Here is an 18,882-nt window from a genome sequence, read left to right on the forward strand (position 1 = left end):
ACAAATGTATCAATCTTGAGGAACTCTCAAGGCTGGATCTATGCTACTTATCAGTTTTCACCCTCAAAACAAGTACAGTAGAAGGGCAACTTATTTGCCCTATTTCATATGATTGATCTAGAATGTATTCACTGTCCAATAATGCCGTCTAACGCAACCGTTTCCCCGAGCACTTAGCCCTAACTAGATTGAACTTAGAACGACCTAGAACGACCTCCACAATTTACTCCGTCGGCTCGGGCCGAGATCCATCTCCAAGTGGAGAAATCTTAAAAGCGGGGGTGGTTTCTGATAGAAGATATTGAAAATCAATAAGTTGACATAAGTAAATCCATACGGACGAACTCCATCTCTTTCTTGCACCCACAGGTATAGTGTATGTAATAAGAAGTGCACATTGGGACACCTGGAAAACGTTAGACATAAGGGCCATATCAATTATGGCCATTACACGTAAGTTTCCAGCGATAGATAAATTAGGAACACACTTACCAAGAAATGGAAATAAACCAGATGTGCTTTATTCTTGGAAAATGTCGGGGGTGAAAGGGTCAGCCTGAGAGGCAGTAATGGAAAATCAGCAGGATAATCTCTGCTGTGCTCTACTTGCGAACTTGCAGAACTTTGTTTATGTACAACTGGTGCGGTCCATTAAATTGCTATTTTGCCGCCAACGCGAGTTGATATCGGACGCTTAAGCCGCCTACCACAATTCAATAATATCATTAATTGGCTGGTAGTGTGCAAAGCAAATCGCATCAAATATATCACATCACAGGTATCGCACTTTGCTAATATTCAAATGAGATTGCCACTTACATGTATCATCGAGATTAGAGGATCCACAAGTGCTTATATTGGAAAAAAATCGGCAATCTTCCTTTGACACATTTCCTTCTGCCAGGCTAGGCTTTTCCAGCTCGCAAAATTTCGTACGCAATTACATTTACATGACTTGAGGGCTACTTTGACCTTCTCGATCAGGTCTATTCACTCTTTCGTGACCATTGAAGATATATTCTTCCCAATCTTCCTGTATTGGCTGCCGCTTCCAGATTCACACTCTTTTTTGCCTTTGCCCAGATGAGTCACATGTCTTCTCCTCCCAAGATACTTTCGATGGAGGTATCGAGTAGGGATGACAGCGAATATGGATTTTAGTCCAAAATCGGGCCGGATGTATAATCATCAGCGCGGGTACATTCGAACGGTCAATGCTTTCCATGCCCCTCAACTCGTTGCCCGAATTTCCTGAAGACACACCTGGAATATGGCGTACGTCAATCGAGATCAGTCGAGCGGTGAAGTCGCAATGGTATTACAGCAGAGAAACCTTATTGTTATAACACACCTTTGGCATCCTGTGTTGGTTGATTGTCTCGAGTTAGAAAGAATAAAGCAGTTCACCGCTACTACGTACGAAGCAACTTACTCCGGTAACGAGCCCCTCGTTACTATGAGCTCGCCGGTTGTTATTGTCAAAGTTGCACGGTTCGAGTGGGAACTACCTCGTCTATCACAGGAGACCCTCGTTTATAAAAGCCTGGAATATAGAGGTATTGCCCCACGATTCATTGGCCATGTCCACGAGCATGGCCGTGTAATCGGCTTCATGTTAGAGAAGCTTGAGGGGCTTGAAGCAAATATCAAGGATCTTTCGTCTTATCAATCTGCCCTTCAGCGCCTACATAACATTGGCATCCTCCATGGCGACGCCAACAGATATAATTTCATTATTCAAGACGATAAGGCGTAACTGATTGATTTCGAGAAAAGCCAACTATGTCATGGCTCTACTGCATACATGCAAACTGAGATGGATAGTTTATGTGATCAATTGGTGGAAAACACAGGTCGCAGTGCAGGGTTCACTCGATGAAATCAGTCTGATTGAGAAAAAGTGAGCTCTAATCGAACGAATTTCAAGACCATGCTAATAAGCCAAGTATTCTTTCAAGAGCTCCTTCCTTACGCCGGAATGCAGTCATCATAGAAAAGGTCACTTTCCATTAAGGTTACGTTTCTCTTAATCAAAACCCTAGAAATGAGTGTCATTTTCCAAGTAATGGTATGCTGTCTTCTTCCACATCGACAAATTATTTAGTGTAGGGGACACATCTCTAAAGGCTTAGGCCATTTTCGGCTTTAGTTCCAAAATTGGAGCAGTTTTCACGGAGATTGATCTAAAAACAGCCGCGAGAAATTATAGAGCTGTTGGATTTTGATACTTCTAGTAGTTTTGATACCTACCAATAGTTTTGAGACTGTAGTCATAGAGCCTGCCAGTAGTTTTCTTACCGTTGTGGCTTAAAAAACTATGTGTCAGTAGTTCAGAAACCGTGGTATCTTTTCGCAATTAAGTGCGTACATAAGGTATGTATAGCCACCTTGATATACTGCGTCAAGACTCATGATATCCGTAAAACACAGCATACAGATCTGAATGTAGACCAAGCAAAGCTACGAATATAGTGTGATGTATATCTCGCAACGATTGCCATAACAATGATCTTCCCCTCATACCTCAGAGGGATCACGGTATTTGGGTCTAGTGGTACTCTCAGCGAGAATAAGAGATACGCTTACCGTATTTGGATACACAGTTCCCCAGCTGATCCTGGGGTTGGGATGCTCTAATGGGGAACTCCGGCTCCGCATAGGAGCCAAGAGTATAGTCTCTGAAGGAGACTAGGCATTCTATCGGGCTTAACCCGTTACAACTGATATAGTAGTTATGTGGCGGTGAAGCGTTTTCTCCATGAATGTATGATTTAGGAAGAAGACTTCAAGAAGTTGTATTTATTACAGTATATAGTAGTATCTACGAAATGATAGTAGCAATGACTGGAAATGCACGCTCAATACCCCGCACCTGTTGTGGATTCAGCCTCACTGGAAGGCATCCATCAACAAACGACGCACTCTCCACTCTCATCTAATACACCATTCATTGAGGATAAATCACGATGGCAAGCCAGAAAAAGTCGCACGTCTTCCGGGTGACAGGTCTGTCGAGGGAACTGCCCGATGGGGACCTTAAGACCGCATTACAAGAGGCACTCAACGACAGCTTCACAGACGACGAGAGATCGCATATCAAGGCCGAGATCACAATAGTACCTTCATTCTATGAAAATGATAAGCAAAGGGTGGCACCGTTGTAGTGTCGCGGTGGCGTGCCTCAGTTCCTCCATGAGCTGAAAGACAACCCTCTTGGAGGCTGGCAGGTCGAGATGGGAGACGATGACATTAACATTGACGGCCACTTCTTTGGATTTACAGAGCTCTACACGCCTGGCGAAAATGAGCCAGTAGTTGCAGAGTAAGAAGTGTGCCGTTATCTATATCCAAAGATCAATACTGACTGATAATGCAATATAGCATTATTGCCATTGCCGGACTAGATGGACATGCGTATGGATCGTGGCAAGGTAGAGGAAATCTCGCTCGGATGTGGCTCCGCGACTTCCTGTCAAAGGATCTTCCATAGTGCCGCACCATGATCTACGGGTATAACTCCAAGCTATCGAGCCACGGAGTCGACAAGATCCTCAACTACGGACGAGAGCTGATGGAAGAGATTAAGAAGATTTGGAACACGAAAGATGTAGGAGAAACTACCTAGCTTGTCTATTAATCGCAAGTTTAGGCTAATTCATCGAGTAGCTCCAGCAAAGACCTCTAATATTTATCGCACATAGCTTTGGAGGCATCATCTTGGCTCATGTAGGATCACTGCCAGAGTTACTAATGTATATTACTAACAACTTATAGTGCCTAGTAAAAGCCATTCAGACGATGAAAGGAGACCATCCGGCGATCGCGTCGCTATATCAGGCCACTTACTGCATGATCCTCTTCGCCATCCCACATAAAGGATTAGTGATAGACGATATCCAGCAGATGCTAATAGAGAATAAAAACCATCCGCGAGGTCATCTACTACAACAAATTTCTATTAAATCGGACCTACTGATCCACCAGCTAGCTGATTTCAAGAATCTGATCCGAGACCGTAAGGTGGTCAGCTTCTATGAGACGGAGCAGACTAGGCGGCTAGAATTAGTACGAGTTATTTTTTTATATCTAAAACAGGCTATAATATATACTAACAATACCGCTATAGGACTCAGAAAGCGGACGATGGAAACGGACCGGGGATTTTATAACGACAGTTAGCACAGACTCAGCGCTTCTCCAGCTGCCCGGTGCCGCTACATGCAGATCACTCAATGTTGGTCAAATTTGACACGCGCAACGCGGCTGGGTATCAAACGGCGCTCAACAAGCTACAGCAGTTCTTAAAGGACGCGCCATTAGTGGTTGCAGCGCGATTTAGTAAGTGATTAACTCTAGGGTCTTTTGCAGGCTAATAAGAGAACTATGTTTAGTGCAGACGTGTACGAAGCCCCAGCCGTGCTCCACGGTGCCTTTTAAGAAGGACCCGATGTTTATAGGCCGCGAAGCTGTTATCAGTGCGATTAAGAACAGACATAAAGCTATTGGCCAGAGTCATGAGCGGGTAGCATTAGTAGGGTTAGCCGGTGTTAGGTGAGTTATCCCTATGATAAAGCCTTTATTTATTAAATACTAACTAACCATAATTACCCTTTAGAAAAACCCAGACAGCTATTGAGTATTCTTATCGCGTGCGAGAATCAACTCCGGACATATGGGTTTTTTGGATCCACGCTAGTAATGCGGCGCGATTAGAACAGGGCTACCAGCAGATTGCCGTAGTCGCGGAGATTCCGGGACGGGACGATCTAAAGACGAACATCTTCCAGCTCGTATATCAGTGGTTATGTGACACACGTAATGGGCGCTGGATAATGGTGCTAGATAATGCGGATGATAATAGTATCTTTTTTAGTAGTAACACATGCGACGAACGAGGGCGGCTAGTGAGATTTCTACCCCGGGTTACCCATGGATCTCTGCTGATCACATCGCGAAATACTCTTACAGCACGGAATTTGGTAGGGAGCGATGGTGATGTGATTGAGGTTCAGCCAATGAACGAGGAAGAGTCCCTTGCCCTATTACGGGCAAGGATTCCGACCCCCCAACCTGGAGGGTCTATAGAGGATGAGAAGGCACTAGTAGAGGCACTAGAATATATTCCGCTAGCAATAACTCAAGCGGGGTCCTATATTGCTAACCAGTTACCCCTTCTTACCATCTCCTCTTACCTCCAACTTTTCCATGAAAGCGAGTCGAAGCAGACTCGCCTTCTACAGAATGAGGATTCCGCGGATCTCCGCCGCGATTCTAGCATTCGATATATGGTAATTACAACTTGGCAGCTATCGTTTGAACAAATCCTTATAGATCACCCAGAAGCGACAGATCTCCTATCATTATTGAGTATGTTTGATCGGCAGGGAATCCCCGAAGATCTAGTGCGCGACTCTTATGAAGATATCCTGGACTTTCACGATGCACTAGCACCGCTGCTTAGCTATTTTTTGATCAGACTGCAAGTGAATGAACGGTCATTTGATATGCACCGCCTAGTGCAATTATCGGTCAGGGCGTGGCTAGACATGCACCAGCAGCTCCAAGCCTGGCAAGCCTGTTCACGACGTATTATGGCACGCATGTTTCCAAGTGGCGAATACGAAAGCTGGACACAATTTCGATTACTCCTCGTGCATGCTTAAAGGTGTGCTGAACTCTATATACGAGGAAGATTTTGAAGATAAAATAAATGTCGCCAAGCTCTCTTTCAATTGTGGTGTGCTTCTATATCATGAAAGAGCTTATGACGAGGCAGAAGCGATGCATCGACAGGCGTTAGAAGCAAAAGGAAAAGTGATTGGATATAACTATCCCTCCACGCTCGGCAGTGCCAGTACCCTTGGCTATGTGCTTTCCAAGCAAGGGAAATATGAAGAAGCAGAAGCGATGAATCGGCGGGCTTTGGAAGCAAACGAGAAGGCACTTGGACACAATCATCCCTCTACGCTCATCAGTGTCAATAGCCTTGGCCTAGTGCTTTATCACCAAGGAAAAAACGAAGAAGCAGAAGCAATGCATCGACGGGCGTTAGAAGCAGCCGAGAAGGTCCTTGGACGCGAGCATCTTGACACGCTCACCCATGTTTATAACCTTGCATTAGTGCTTAATAGTCAAGGCAAATATGAAGAGGCGGAAACGATGTATCGACGGGCGCTGGAAGCAAGTGAAAAGGCACTTGGACACAACCATCCTACTACGCTCAGTAGTATTAGTGACCTTGGTTCAGTGCTCTTTAAGCATGGTAAATATCAAGAGGCGGAAGCGATGCATCGACAGACGTTAAAAGCACGAGAAAAGGTGCTTGGACGTGACCATCCAAACACACTCACTAGTGTTAATGAGCTTGGCAAAGTTCTTGAAAGCCAAGGGAAATATGAAGAGGCGGAAACGATGTATCGGCGGGCGTTGAAAGCAAGAGAGAAGGTGGTTGAACGCGAGATTTTCTGTTGGGCAAAAGCTGATGTTAACTAAGCCCTAACATATGGGGGTTGCTGGGGGCGGACAACACTGTAATGACCCTATCCAATAGTCTTTGGATATTTGAGGATAATTACAGTGGTCAGGAACTTATATCAGTTTTTGTAGTCGTAGAAGTAAATTGTGCAGTGGTTTTAGCAGGTCCCTAATTGAATACCTCTGAACACGTAAATAATCTCACCTGATAACTCACTAGATATTTCGGTCCCATACACGAATAACCCTTTCGTAAATGACTTGAAAAATAAATACTGAGTTTCAGGGACGAAAGGCGAGCAACTAATGCCTTTAGGAAGTGGATCTTCCAAAGATTTTACCTAATGTTATCAAACTTCAAACAAGAGAAGATTTTGAGTATCCTTATGCGAGATGCTCTGAGAAATAAGTATGATTCAATGTCCTATAAGTATAGCGTAGACACGGGCAACTCATCCTAAGATTCCTAAGAGTATACAGGCGGCGGGGTAGCAGGGTCTACCCTACTAGTGGTAAATAGCCAGATTATGTGGTAATATGCAAGATTTGACTTACGGTGCTTCAACCTTACTACCCTGCCACCTAGCTTCAATTTTCGATAATTTACCAGGAATTTGTAAAATGTTTCTTGTTGCGACAGCCGAGAAACAAGGCTGTCAACATACGGAAAGTATTTTGGCCGAAAAGCTTCTGCCAGGGAAGTGACTCTGGAACTAGCTTAGTATATCACGGCATCCTTGAACGATATGCATTTATCGTAAACGACACCCTTCAGCGATGTGCATTCGCGATAGTGATGTTCCGTCTTCACCGTCTCTTCTGTCTCGGACGAATGGTTACACTTGTCCAGGACAGAGGAGCGCCCATATACTATCAGTAGCTAGTTCTCTCCATCAATGAAAAGACAGACTTCACAACAACCACAATATTTAGTACTGTCAAAGCCACTACACTTGGTGGTTTGTCTACGGTGTTGAGTAGTGGTTCGTTGAAGCTCACCAACTCTTTGTTTTACCGCAGTAAAACTCCGAACACCGTTCTCAGCTACAGGCGAATAGCTAGCTGCCTCGCCAGCGAGCGACAAACTTGTCGAAACTTAAAGCTAGGTGGCGGGGTAGTAGGGTTGAAGCACCGTAAGTCAAATCTTGCATATTACCACATAATCTGGCTATTTACCACTACCCGACGACTTTTTTTTTTTAGCTCCCCGACAAACTTACATAGTACAGCGGACTGCGGGGCTGAATCATTTTGACTATCAAGCATGCTTAATTGACATCTTATTTTTGCAGCGAAAAATATCAAGTAGAACTTGTAGGGGTCTTAGGAGAGCTTAAAAAGACTAGATATATAATGTTTTTCCGGTGAGGACGGAGATCCCCATAAAATCGCCCTAAAATGATGCCATCCTTGGAGATGAAGATGGGTAACTATAGCGATTCAGCCGCAGCATCCCTGTAATTGTACTTTTTGTCAGCTGAGGAAGATAACGTGAATAATGTACAAAACAGCTGAGCGAATTAACGGATACTGGAGAAATAAAGAGCGAAAAAGATGCTTGTATAATAAAAAAGGTGAGAAGTAACTCCTACGGAGTATAATACTTTGATTAATATTATGGGTGTATGATAAACCACACTGATCTGTGATAGAAAGTGGGCCATGGTTCATCCAAGAGATTAGTCGCGAGAAGTTCTTTTCCCCCTATATTAATATTTAATTTTGGAGTTTACGAAAGGAGGGACGAAACCCCAAAAATATCAGAAGGCCCTGTTGTGTATATTCAAATAAAATTCCCCAAATAAATCTTTCTGTCATAACTGCCTGTATAATTTTTCCATAGCTTTAGATTTTATTGGTTTAGTGAGCAGTTCACATCAGCTCCATTCGTGAAACAGCACGCTGGTTTGATATGTGTATATCAACACTCTCTTAATGTCTCCACGAGTTCGTAGTGCTCAGCCATATGAGACTTCTCAGGCCAATTTGCGAAATTTAAAAAAGATGAAATGGAAATCTCACCAGAGATGGATCTTTCCCCAGGTGTATAGATGTAGTCAGAGCCCTGTCACTGACATCTTCAAAGGTTATGATCGTTAGTTAGCCTAACATTCGAGTGACTCAAGTTTGATAGCACTCCACCACTCCTGATCTACGGACTTCCAAGCCTTAATAGAAGCCACTCGGGGGAATTCCAGCTTGCTGGCGTGGTCTTTTGTGAGGAAAAGAGTTCCGATTACATTAGGTGTATGGACAAGACTGTAGAAATCACAGTCGCCTGAAGATTCGTCACAAGTGGGAACACCGTTCTTCCAAGTTATTTTCGTCGGGGAATAATCTGCTGGGTTTATCTTCCGAGCCTTCAGTGTTTCATCCAAGACAAGTTCAGAGACTGGATTCTGTATGTTTTCGCGGACAATATATCGTAAATGTGTCTTATGAGCAGAGCACTTGATGGTCCATAGTTCCCAAGCTACATCAGACCATCGGTAATCAGATGCGACTGGATTATCGCCTTCCGTTTTGAAATAAGCAGATGATGACACCATGATTCCATTTTTGCAGTCGAAATACATGATCGCGTAAAAATTGTTGGGATTACGATATTCTCTGGCTTCATAGCCGACGAGATTGATATCCAAGTTCGAGCTGACGAGCGTGGAAATTGCGATGTGTTCTTCCCATTTGGCTGTGTAGTCGCGATACCACCATCCATCTTTATCAACTGTTTTTGTCGTACTCATGGAGGCGCCAGCAGATTCCATCGAAAAAGTGGATTTCATTTCGTCTTTGCCTTCCTCTAGCGCAGCGATATATGATTTCCAAGCCTTTGCGCCTTTGGTGAACTGTGCCATAAATTTGGAAGTACGAGTACTACCGCGACGATGTAGAGTTCTAGTAGGCTCTGTTGCATATTCGGGATATGGTTGCGCAACTGAGAGAATACTATAAAGTATAAGGGAAAAGAAGACAGCTCTCATCGCGAAGACCTTTTTTTGGTGAGGATTTGTGAAGTTCTTACCAGCAAAAATAAATGAGAAATATTCCCCTTTATAAATTGGCGGCCCCTGGGCCGATGCCGATGAGCTGGCCCCCATCGAGAGAATAAATTTTTTGATCCACAATTCTCCGTGAGAAACAAATTTCAAGACAGAATTTATTCATGATTCTATTCGGGTTTACTATAACGAAGGTGCCACTTTTCGATTCTGCTATTTGTGAATCCTAGAGATATGTCAGATAGACTGTGACTGGCTGGCCAATCATTCAAATGCCACAAATGAATGAAACTGAATTTTCTAACGAGGGCGTAATATGGCTTAAATACACCTAAAAGTAGGTCCCAACCCACTTCCTTTGACAAGATATAACAAACATTAAACCATTTGAGAGTTGAGTATGAATTTTTGACCAATCATAAGATCTGAGAGGGAAGATATCATAAGCTAGTCCCAATTCGAATTAGCATAAGGCAGAAATTTGGCCTTATTGGACCTGTCATTTTCCGGATCTCGTTCCGCTCCCGTCATTTCTTGAATCAACATGTGAGAACTTCTTAGGGAGCTTGTTTGGATGGCCAGTCATTAGCATTAAAGCTTCAAAGTTTCTAATGGCCTGGTCCCCTTGCTCAGAAGAGTATGGGATGTCGTTGCGTTGACAAATTCTAACCCAGCCTGGCAGAGTAAATCTATATCCTTTAGTTCCTGTAGCGAACCACTGATTTCTAGAAAATTGCTGTCAAAACTCACGTCCGCTCCTTTCTGGTGGATAAAGAACTCCCCACCGAGAAAAAGAGGGATAGATATAAAGGGATGAATCTATTGCGGGTTCAAGAACAGTGAGCAAACAGGCTAAGGTACATAGAAGTGGTTCACATACCTTGAGGAAATTGAGTTGGGACAAGTATTGGGAGAGTCGCGCGATCTCTCGTGCCGCATTTTCTGCCTTTTGCTCACAGTGCCCCAGCATATCTCCGTAATCATGGGCTTGCCATGCAATAAGCTGTGTGGCTTTTCTCAGTGAGAGCACAGCGGCCTGGGCAATCATCCTCGTAAAAAGTAGCATGGGGTCCATCCAGTCGAGGTTGGGCATAATTTGATGCAGCTGGATTCGCTGCGTGAGTAGGTTATCGAGCCATAGATGGCGACCCCAAAACTCGGTTATCGGGCTCCCACATGCCTGCTTGACACAGTATTGTTTCTGATGGCTCAATACTCGCCCCCACAGCGTGCTGAAAATGATGCACTCGCTAAATGGGTTCTGAATGCTCACATCCGTCGCACATAATATGACATCAGACAAGAAAGGGGCTAAGACGGGGTTGCCGCTTTGGAAATCCACTTCCGAGGAGGGAAGTCGTGTGGTAATCTGCAACTCTCATTCAATCAGTAAATACACCTATGTAACTCAGAATTCAATATACGGACAGCATGTTCATCCACAGTTAGTGGCGAGTTATTCAGGATGCACAATAAGCGATCCAGACAGTACATCATCCAGAATGTTCGTCGCTTCTCTTCCGTCTCGGCATCGGTCGCGTATAAACTGCTAGATACGTCGTTGAAATTCTCGAGCGGATCAATGCTATTCAATTTGAGTAATTGGGCTAGACGAAGCGCTCGGCCGGTACTTGCCCAGGTGCGTCGGAATGTCTTCTGTATGAATTCGTAAACGGCGAGTAGAATCCAAGTCTGGGCCTGTTGGAGGTAAAAGGCATCTTCTTGGTGTTGATCCTCATTCTCTAATGATTCGAGCATCTGACGTGTGTCGTGGTATAGACCATCCCGCATATGCTGAAACTGAGAAGATAAGGAGGCTGCCATAGTCCACACTGCATACTTCAGACATAAGTGCGATCTGGACGGCGAGCGCTGCTTTGCCCAGGAAAAGTAGCGGCCTTGCTGCAGAATGGGAATAAAAGGATATACTCGATCAAAGTAAAGTTGATTCCTGATCTATAAATTAGTTATGAGGACGTGCAAAGGGAGCTTATAAGGGAAATGGAGAGGCATACAGCTCCGCTTGTGTCAATTTGGGAACTGCGCCACTGGTTGTGCCAGCTAGAAGTGCTTCAGGGGAGCTGGTATTATTTGGTGACATCATTGAAAGGAAGGAAAATGTATCTTCTGAGAGGTCGAGCTGGATTTCGGCCACTTCCGGTTGCTCTCCATCTGATCTATTCAGATCCAGTCCTATATCGGCCAGGGGACTGTCTTGCGTACGCAGTCTTGTTTCCAACACCGCTGTATAAGTCACCATTAGATGAGTATGGCTTTCAAGAAACAAGGGTAAACATGGACTAGATACCAATTCTGGATCGTAATTCTTTCATATGTCCTCTTTTGGGTCCACGAGAGGGACGATCTGTATTGATGTGACAGCGTACACCGGAGTCCACGCAAGCACCACAGGGTCTTTTTCTGTCGCATCTGAGTTTCTTTCGTTGGCATTCCTGGCAAGCCAGACCTGGCTCTTGTCGAGGGCGTAATGTATTCATTTCTATCATCATTAACCCAAATAAGACTTCAATAGGGGCTGCTTTCCTGATAAGCGGTAATCCTTTTATAAATGATCCACAGATAATGCTTTCTGAGGCATCTGGTTTCTGTCCCCGCAAGGAAATCACCCATATGGCAAAATCGGGGAATTGATCCCTCAGCTACTTAGGCCCTAGTCACAGTGCAGCTTTTGGTCAGCCATGCAGAGCTTACAGCATAAACAAAAGCACTTTGCATGAAGGACTGAAGAGGCGCACCAAAAAGTGAGTGCTTACATACTGCGACTGATACGGAATTGCTTTAAATGGAGTATTTATTTCTTCAAACGCATCTTGGTAGCCTTCCATAGCTTCGCATTCTCATAGGTAGGAAGCTCAAGCGTTAGGTAATCCACGGGATTCAGATCTCGGTCTACGTGATTTATTAGGTCGTGTTAGACACGCCAAACTGGGTCTACACCAATTCTATTAACCTAACCACCCCACCATGACAGACATAAAAAGTAGTATAGTACCTGCATATGCAGGCATAATTAGTTTGAGAGCCAATGAGAGGAAATAGACCTGTATCAATGCAACGTGGTCTCATTGCTTATGCATGATTCGGTAATATTGGCTTTCTGGCGCAAAAACCCCTCTCTATATCGGATCCAATGCCAAAGTTTCCTTTTTTAAAGAACTTACAAAAGCAACCTGCATATCAGCAGCTCGAGGATAAGTATTGCTAGGTCGTGCATACTGGGATATATTTAGACAAGGCTGCTGAAGATATAATCCAGAGGTCAAATATGCAAACCCCTTAATTAACCCTAAATATTGAAATGCAGACTCTACAGCTGGAAGATCTACACATACGCATTGGTTTTCAATACCTCTCTGTGCTGCCAATGTTTTCGATATGATAAAACTGCATCCGCAAAGCAATTATCAAAGGATTTTTGACAACTGAAGGTTTTATTTGCTGAGAATAAGCTGCAGGTAAGCAACGCTGAAAAATGATGAGATCTCGGCGCTTAGAAGCAAACAGCCAAGGCGTTTTCAATCCATACTAGTTAGGATATCAGTTTTGGATAAACTTACTGACGTTACAATCAGCAGCGAAATCAGCGCCACTTTGCCTCCACTCAAGAGATGTAAAAGGAAAAAAGCCGAATCATCATGTAGAGGTCGGCACGGTTTTACGAATAAATGCTCTCTATCCGTACGGATATCCGTAATATCCGTAGCTTATCATGTATCTAGAACTACCTGCAGTTCTAATATATATTTCCATATTTATAGAGGTGTAAATTTCATGTAATTTTCAAGTAAAAGAAATTTCAATTAGGAATAAAAATTATGTACATCTCTTGACAAAACTAACTCTCTCATAGTCTTACTATTCAGAGATTGTCGACGAATACCTAGGATATCCCTTACAAAACTGAAAAGTCTTTCAACTGAAATCTCAGCTACTGGAATACCAAGGTAGTCCCTTGTAACTGTTGCCATCCTGGGGTATTGATACTTATGAGCGTTTCACCATGAAAGCAGCCACTTATAGTCATCTTGGTCTTCTATTAATCCTTCTACTTAAATAGGAGGTTCATCAAAATAGCGATCAATATCAGAAGATCGAGATACTTCTTGAGAATATACTTCTTGTAGAAGACGAGCTCTCATACCTGGTCGAGCAGGAGGATCCATAGTTCTAGAAGTAGAACTAGAGATGGAGGTAGCCAAAGGGGGATATTTCTTATGAAGAAAGACCTTAATATCCTGAATGATTCCTTGGATAACCCCATCTTCAAGCTCTTGTTCTAAAAGAGCAAATTTAACACGTAGATTAAGAGCAAGAGCTATATAATAGATATTTCGCATATCCATAAGATCATAGTATTTCCTATACTTTTGCATTCCAACCAAGACAGCAGAAGAGATATCAGGACTAAGCCCTGCAAAGTCGCCTTCAAAAGAAGCTGCTTCTATAAGGAGGCCATGCAATTCATAGTAAATAGGAATTACTAGACTTATATGAGGTTGCCGCTGAGAGATAATTTGGGTAAACTCATAGAATATTGAAAGAACCATAGCAAGCTCACGAAGATCAGACCAATCATTATTTGAAAACGGTATCAGCTGATTCTGAACATTATTCTAATGTTTAATCTGCTCTTGAGCAAGGATAGCATCTTAAATCATAAGATATGTCGAGTTCCAACGTGTCTCGATATCATACCTGGAACTATAAGTATATATAAGAAAAAGAGAAAGGAATATTGTAACGGCGTGGGTTGCAAGAAGGCTGAGAGAGGCAATGGACTCTCTACATAAGCTGGCTGAACCAGCTGCCAGGGAAGCAGGGGTTCCCCGGATAAGCTAGTTAGAGATTCGCCACTTCCTGATGTATTTAACTCTCTGAGGTCTTTGGACTCTTGAAGGAGTTCAAGAGTTGTTCTTGTCCCCAATTTACCCTAGTGGAATCGAGCCCTATGGGATACCACACCCACACCTCCGTCCTCTGGTAGCCTTCTCATATTAGTTCTTCTCTTGTTTACGGTAGCCCAACCGCATTGGACTCAAACCCTTACAAATATTGCTTACCGAATGAGATAATCCATGTGCTACTATCTTTGAGGACTCCTAGATATCCAAAGGGCTAAGATTCGTATACGAGCTAGCACAGAATGCCCAGATGGTAGGCTCTTATGGTCCTTTAGAATACCACAGACATCTAAAGAAGATTGATAGTCGCCAGACCCGGCGTGGTAGGAGACTCATTCTATGAATGAATAACTATTTAGATGTCAAATTAGGGACTTGGGATGATAAGTTTCTATCGCAGTATCGTATGTTTACTTAGGCGGTGGTATAATATCACGAATATCCGTAATCCGTATCCGTAACCGTAGAAATTCTACGGTTACGGATACGGATTTAAGCTCTCGACTACGGTTACGGATACGAATAATCCAACAGATATGTATCGGTGCCGACCTCTAGATCGTGCTTATATCACGAGGGTGACGTGGCACTGAAAAAGAAAAACTGTTCATTCTGTATGAGAATGAAGGACTATCTGTGACATCTTCTCGCGGAAAGATCAGATGAAATGCCGAAAGATAGCGAAAGCAGTTGATCTGCAGTAAGTAAATATAGCCCTATAATTGATTAAGGTATCATTGGCTATAAAGAAATCAGATCGGCGCTCGGTATTCAAATTCCGATCTGCCATCAGACATTTCTTTGATCCCCTCATGACAAGGCTCGGACACGGTGCCGAAGACCGGAAGAGCTTTCACTTGCATGCTGCCACGAACTTCAACTCTCCACAAAATTCAATTCCACTGTCTTAACGAGCTTTGATATTCATTGTTTTCTCCAAGGTCAAGACTTCACAAAACTATGCCCTCCAATCGAGCAGCCTGGCTGTCATCCAAGTCTGCGCGACCACTTGAGGTCAAAAAAGCTCCTTACACCCCTCCTGCGGCCAACGAGATCGTCATCAAGAATGGTGCCATTGCAATCAACCCGGTAGAATGGTCCAAACAGCTTGTTGGAGACTTGATGTTCTCATGGATCAAATACCCATTCATTCTTGGCAATGACCTTGCAGGCGAGGTTGTTGACGTTGGCCCGGGAGTCACACGCTTTAAACCCGGTGACCGCGTTCTGGGCCACGCGCTCTCGATGGATCCCACCGTCAACAAGAACTCCGAGGGCGCGTTCCAGGAGTACACGGTTGTACGCGCGAACATGGCCTCACCGATCCCAGGTACCCTCTCCTACGAGGAAGCCTGCGTCCTACCGCTAGGTCTGTCGACGGCCGCTTGCGCATTGTTTCAAAAGGATACCCTGGCACTCAACTACCCCGATGCATCAGCTCCTACGACGGGTGAATCCAGGAAAACTGGAAACGAAGTGCTCGTAATTTGGGGTGGATCTAGCAGTGTCGGATGCAATGCTATTCAGCTTGCCAGCGCTGCAGGATACGACGTTTTCACCACTGCTTCTCCAAAGAATTTCGAATTTGTCACCAGTCTCGGAGCTACTCAGGTATTCGACTACCGCAGCAAGACTGTGATTGCAGACATTATCAAAGCCCTTAACGGGAAGAGGCCTGTTGGTGCGGTTGCAATCGGAAACGGGTCAACGGAAGCCTGTATGGAGATTCTTTCCAAGACCAATGGATCGAAACACGTTGCGCAGATCAGTTTCCCGTGGCCGGAGAAGACCCCGACTAGTACCTTGGCCCTTATCGGTGCCATGATGGGCCTCATGTGGTGGAGCTTGAGCATCTTTATCAAGTCGAAGTTCAAAGGTGTGACGGCCAAATTCGTCTTTGGGAGCAGCTTGTACAATAATGAAGTGGGCGGGATTATCTATGATGATTTTTTGCCGGAGGCCTTGATGAAAGGAAGCTTTGTGACGGCTCCTAAGCCGTTGGTGGCTGGTAAGGGATTGGAGAAGATCCAAGAGGCCATGGATTTGCATATGAAGGGTGTTTCTGCTAAAAAGGTTGTTGTTTCTCTATAATGCAGTTATAATGTTTCTTAGGTTTATTGCTATGCGATAGTTGATTCTGAGCGTGTACTTACAAAGATAAGAATGGGCATACATAGTGAAATCATAACCCCGTATACATTTTACATAATGGTAGTCCTGATCCAGGTCGAAACATCCCGGAGAGTGATGTAGACAAATTTGTACTGAGGATCCAGATCCATGATCAATCTATTGAAAGATCCGGATGTTATCTACAAGGACAAACTACCAATGGAGCTACTAGAGGTAAATTCCACACGAACAAGTTGAGCTTTTTTCCGTCAAGGTTTTGGTAATATTCAGTGAAATTGTGCCTTTCCAGAGTTGAATTACTGATTGGCCATACTCAATAACTCCATAACTCCGAATGATCGGGATAGACGGTGTCCGAATCCCGACCTAAGAATTCCCATGTCTGTGCAAATGCATGTATACAATGGCATAAGTTGATATACTGACAATGAAAGAGGATTGACCATTGCTTCTAATTCCCCTTTCTATCTCACCTATCTTTCCAACGAAGTGATCCACCATGACACCAACACCAACACCAACCAACAAAGCAGCATGGCTAGTCGCCCCCAGGACACCCCTCGTCGTAGGACCTGCAGAATACACCCACCCAGATGCTAAGCAGATTGTCGTCAAAAACGCCGCTGTAGCAGTCAACCCTCTCGACTGGGCAAAGCAGCACGTTGGCGACAAAAAATGGGAGTGGATTACCCACCCGTTCGTCATTGGCCAAGACATCGCCGGTGAAGTTGTCGAGATCGGATCTCAAGTAACCCGCTTTAAAGTTGGTGACAGAGTCATTGCACACGCTGTGGGATTCTACCTATATGGGAACCGGGTTGCCGAGGGCGGGTTCCAGTACTACACTATTGCCCGCGAGCACATGGCGAGCCCCATTCCCGATGATCTATCCTTTGAGAAAGCATGTGTCATCCCCATGTGTTGCTCGGCTGCTTCTTGCGCGCTCTACCAGAAGGGCCATCTGGCGCTCGATTACCCGACTGTACCTGCGCAGCTGATGAACGGGGAATATATCCTTATCACTGGTGGTTCGACGGCTGTGGGGAGCAATGCGATTCAACTTGCCAAGAACAGTGGATACACAGTTGTGACGACGTGCTCGGAGAAGAACTTTGCTTATGCGAAGAGCCTTGGTGCGGATTTTGTCTTCGATTATAATAGCCCGACGCACGAGGATGATATTGCGGCTGTGTTGCAGGGCAAGAAAGTTGCTGGTGCATTTGCCGTTGGACCAGGCTCGGTGGAACTGTCCATTCATGTACTTGGTCATTTGGGTGATGAATGCCGCAAGTTTGTTGTGAAAGCCAGCTTCCCATGGCCCAAGGACGATCCGAAGGATGATGATGAGTATTGGGCGTATATGAAGTGGGTGGATGAGTGGAATCAGGGTATTGCGGCCATGGCAGATGAAGTGGGCATTGAAACAAAGTATGTCGAAGGGGCGGAACTGGGCAGAAATGAGGTTAGCCAAGCAGTTTATGTGGATTTCCTTCCTGAAGCTCTGGCAAAGGGCTTGTATGTGGCTGCTCCAGAGCCGCAGATCATTGGGAATGGACTAGAAAGCATCCAGGAGGCTCTTGAGATCCAGAAGAAGGGAGTTAGTGCGAAGAAGATTGTTGTGACCTTGGAGGGTTAAGCTGATAGATTATGCTACATTCAATATACAAGTGCATCCACTTCAGTCCTGTTAAGCAGAGTTTTGTGTGAAACTGGAATCGCAGGTAAACTGGAGGTGTTGAGTATCCAAATGGTGTACAATATAGTCAACTGGACCATAAAGGAAGAGATACAGCGAAGATTCCAGACAAAAATGACGAGAATAACTGAATTTAGATAACTAGTTAAAAGTCAAGATATTAGTCATCCATCTGTGTCACTTAACCTGCACCTTCCTTAGCTCTCACCGTTCGATATGATTAAAACCATCATGTCCGATCTTGGATCTCCAGTGTCTCCCCTTGTCTCTCCCCCGAACACGATTTTCAAGTCCACCGACAAATAGTTATCGTCCTTTCTTGGCCCATATTATCTCATCAAGGACAAGGACCAATCGAAGTGCCGCCAATACCTCGACAAAGTAATGAACTGGATGACAAACAAACAGCAGGAACGAAGAAAATCTTAATAGACATCATGGAATTCCGGGGGCAGGAGAGTGCAAAAGGATTCGTCTTATTGAGCCGAGGACGTACCATAGATGGACAGCCTTTTTCCAAGGTTGTTCACTTCCATACTATTCTTGATAGCCGATGAAAGGAATAAAATATTAGCAAAAATTGTCATTATATATACATATGTTGGTGAGCCCTAGTAGGCGATGTCTCACTAATGAAAAGGAGATCCAGAGCAAAGCA

At 44.3% G+C, this 18,882-nt stretch overlaps 7 protein-coding genes across 7 annotated transcripts; 5 read left to right on the forward strand and 2 right to left on the reverse strand.

Annotated features, from left to right (window-relative positions):
* Positions 1 to 1,270: 1,270 nt before the first annotated feature.
* Positions 1,271 to 1,756, forward strand: N7495_005110 (uncharacterized protein; the record flags this gene model as incomplete). The annotated part of the gene is made up of 1 exon (XM_057207761.1): positions 1,271 to 1,756. The coding sequence occupies one exon, from the start codon at positions 1,271 to 1,273 to the stop codon at positions 1,754 to 1,756; it is 486 nt and encodes a 161-aa protein (XP_057061535.1).
* A 1,210-nt stretch (positions 1,757 to 2,966) lies between these two features.
* N7495_005111 (uncharacterized protein) lies at positions 2,967 to 3,490 on the forward strand (the record flags this gene model as incomplete). The annotated part of the gene is given in 3 exon segments (XM_057207762.1): positions 2,967 to 3,149; positions 3,165 to 3,322; positions 3,382 to 3,490. 3 exon segments carry the CDS (start codon positions 2,967 to 2,969, stop codon positions 3,488 to 3,490), a joined length of 450 nt encoding a protein of 149 aa, XP_057061536.1.
* A 9-nt stretch (positions 3,491 to 3,499) lies between these two features.
* Positions 3,500 to 6,781, forward strand: N7495_005112 (uncharacterized protein; the record flags this gene model as incomplete). The annotated part of the gene is given in 8 exon segments (XM_057207763.1): positions 3,500 to 3,607; positions 3,667 to 3,726; positions 3,775 to 4,065; positions 4,176 to 4,338; positions 4,392 to 4,551; positions 4,616 to 5,528; positions 5,545 to 6,444; positions 6,761 to 6,781. The coding sequence occupies 8 exon segments, from the start codon at positions 3,500 to 3,502 to the stop codon at positions 6,779 to 6,781; spliced, it is 2,616 nt and encodes an 871-aa protein (XP_057061537.1).
* Positions 6,782 to 8,579: 1,798 nt separating this feature from the next.
* N7495_005113 (uncharacterized protein) lies at positions 8,580 to 9,455 on the reverse strand (the record flags this gene model as incomplete). The annotated part of the gene is made up of 1 exon (XM_057207764.1): positions 8,580 to 9,455. The coding sequence occupies one exon, from the start codon at positions 9,453 to 9,455 to the stop codon at positions 8,580 to 8,582; it is 876 nt and encodes a 291-aa protein (XP_057061538.1).
* A 683-nt stretch (positions 9,456 to 10,138) lies between these two features.
* On the reverse strand, positions 10,139 to 11,733 carry N7495_005114 (fungal specific transcription factor domain-containing protein; the record flags this gene model as incomplete). Its single annotated transcript, XM_057207765.1, has 5 exons — positions 10,139 to 10,162; positions 10,224 to 10,292; positions 10,354 to 10,842; positions 10,902 to 11,424; positions 11,489 to 11,733. 5 exons carry the CDS (start codon positions 11,731 to 11,733, stop codon positions 10,139 to 10,141), a joined length of 1,350 nt encoding a protein of 449 aa, XP_057061539.1.
* A 3,622-nt stretch (positions 11,734 to 15,355) lies between these two features.
* Positions 15,356 to 16,486, forward strand: N7495_005115 (zinc-binding alcohol dehydrogenase family protein; the record flags this gene model as incomplete). The annotated part of the gene is made up of 1 exon (XM_057207766.1): positions 15,356 to 16,486. One exon carries the CDS (start codon positions 15,356 to 15,358, stop codon positions 16,484 to 16,486), a length of 1,131 nt encoding a protein of 376 aa, XP_057061540.1.
* Positions 16,487 to 17,027: 541 nt separating this feature from the next.
* Positions 17,028 to 18,164, forward strand: N7495_005116 (zinc-binding alcohol dehydrogenase family protein; the record flags this gene model as incomplete). The annotated part of the gene is made up of 1 exon (XM_057207767.1): positions 17,028 to 18,164. One exon carries the CDS (start codon positions 17,028 to 17,030, stop codon positions 18,162 to 18,164), a length of 1,137 nt encoding a protein of 378 aa, XP_057061541.1.
* Between the last annotated feature and the right edge of the window lie 718 nt (positions 18,165 to 18,882).

Source organism: Penicillium taxi (genome assembly GCF_028828555.1).
Source record: "Penicillium taxi strain IBT 34144 chromosome Unknown utg000004l_segment0_segment0, whole genome shotgun sequence".
NCBI lineage: Eukaryota > Fungi > Ascomycota > Eurotiomycetes > Eurotiales > Aspergillaceae > Penicillium > Penicillium taxi.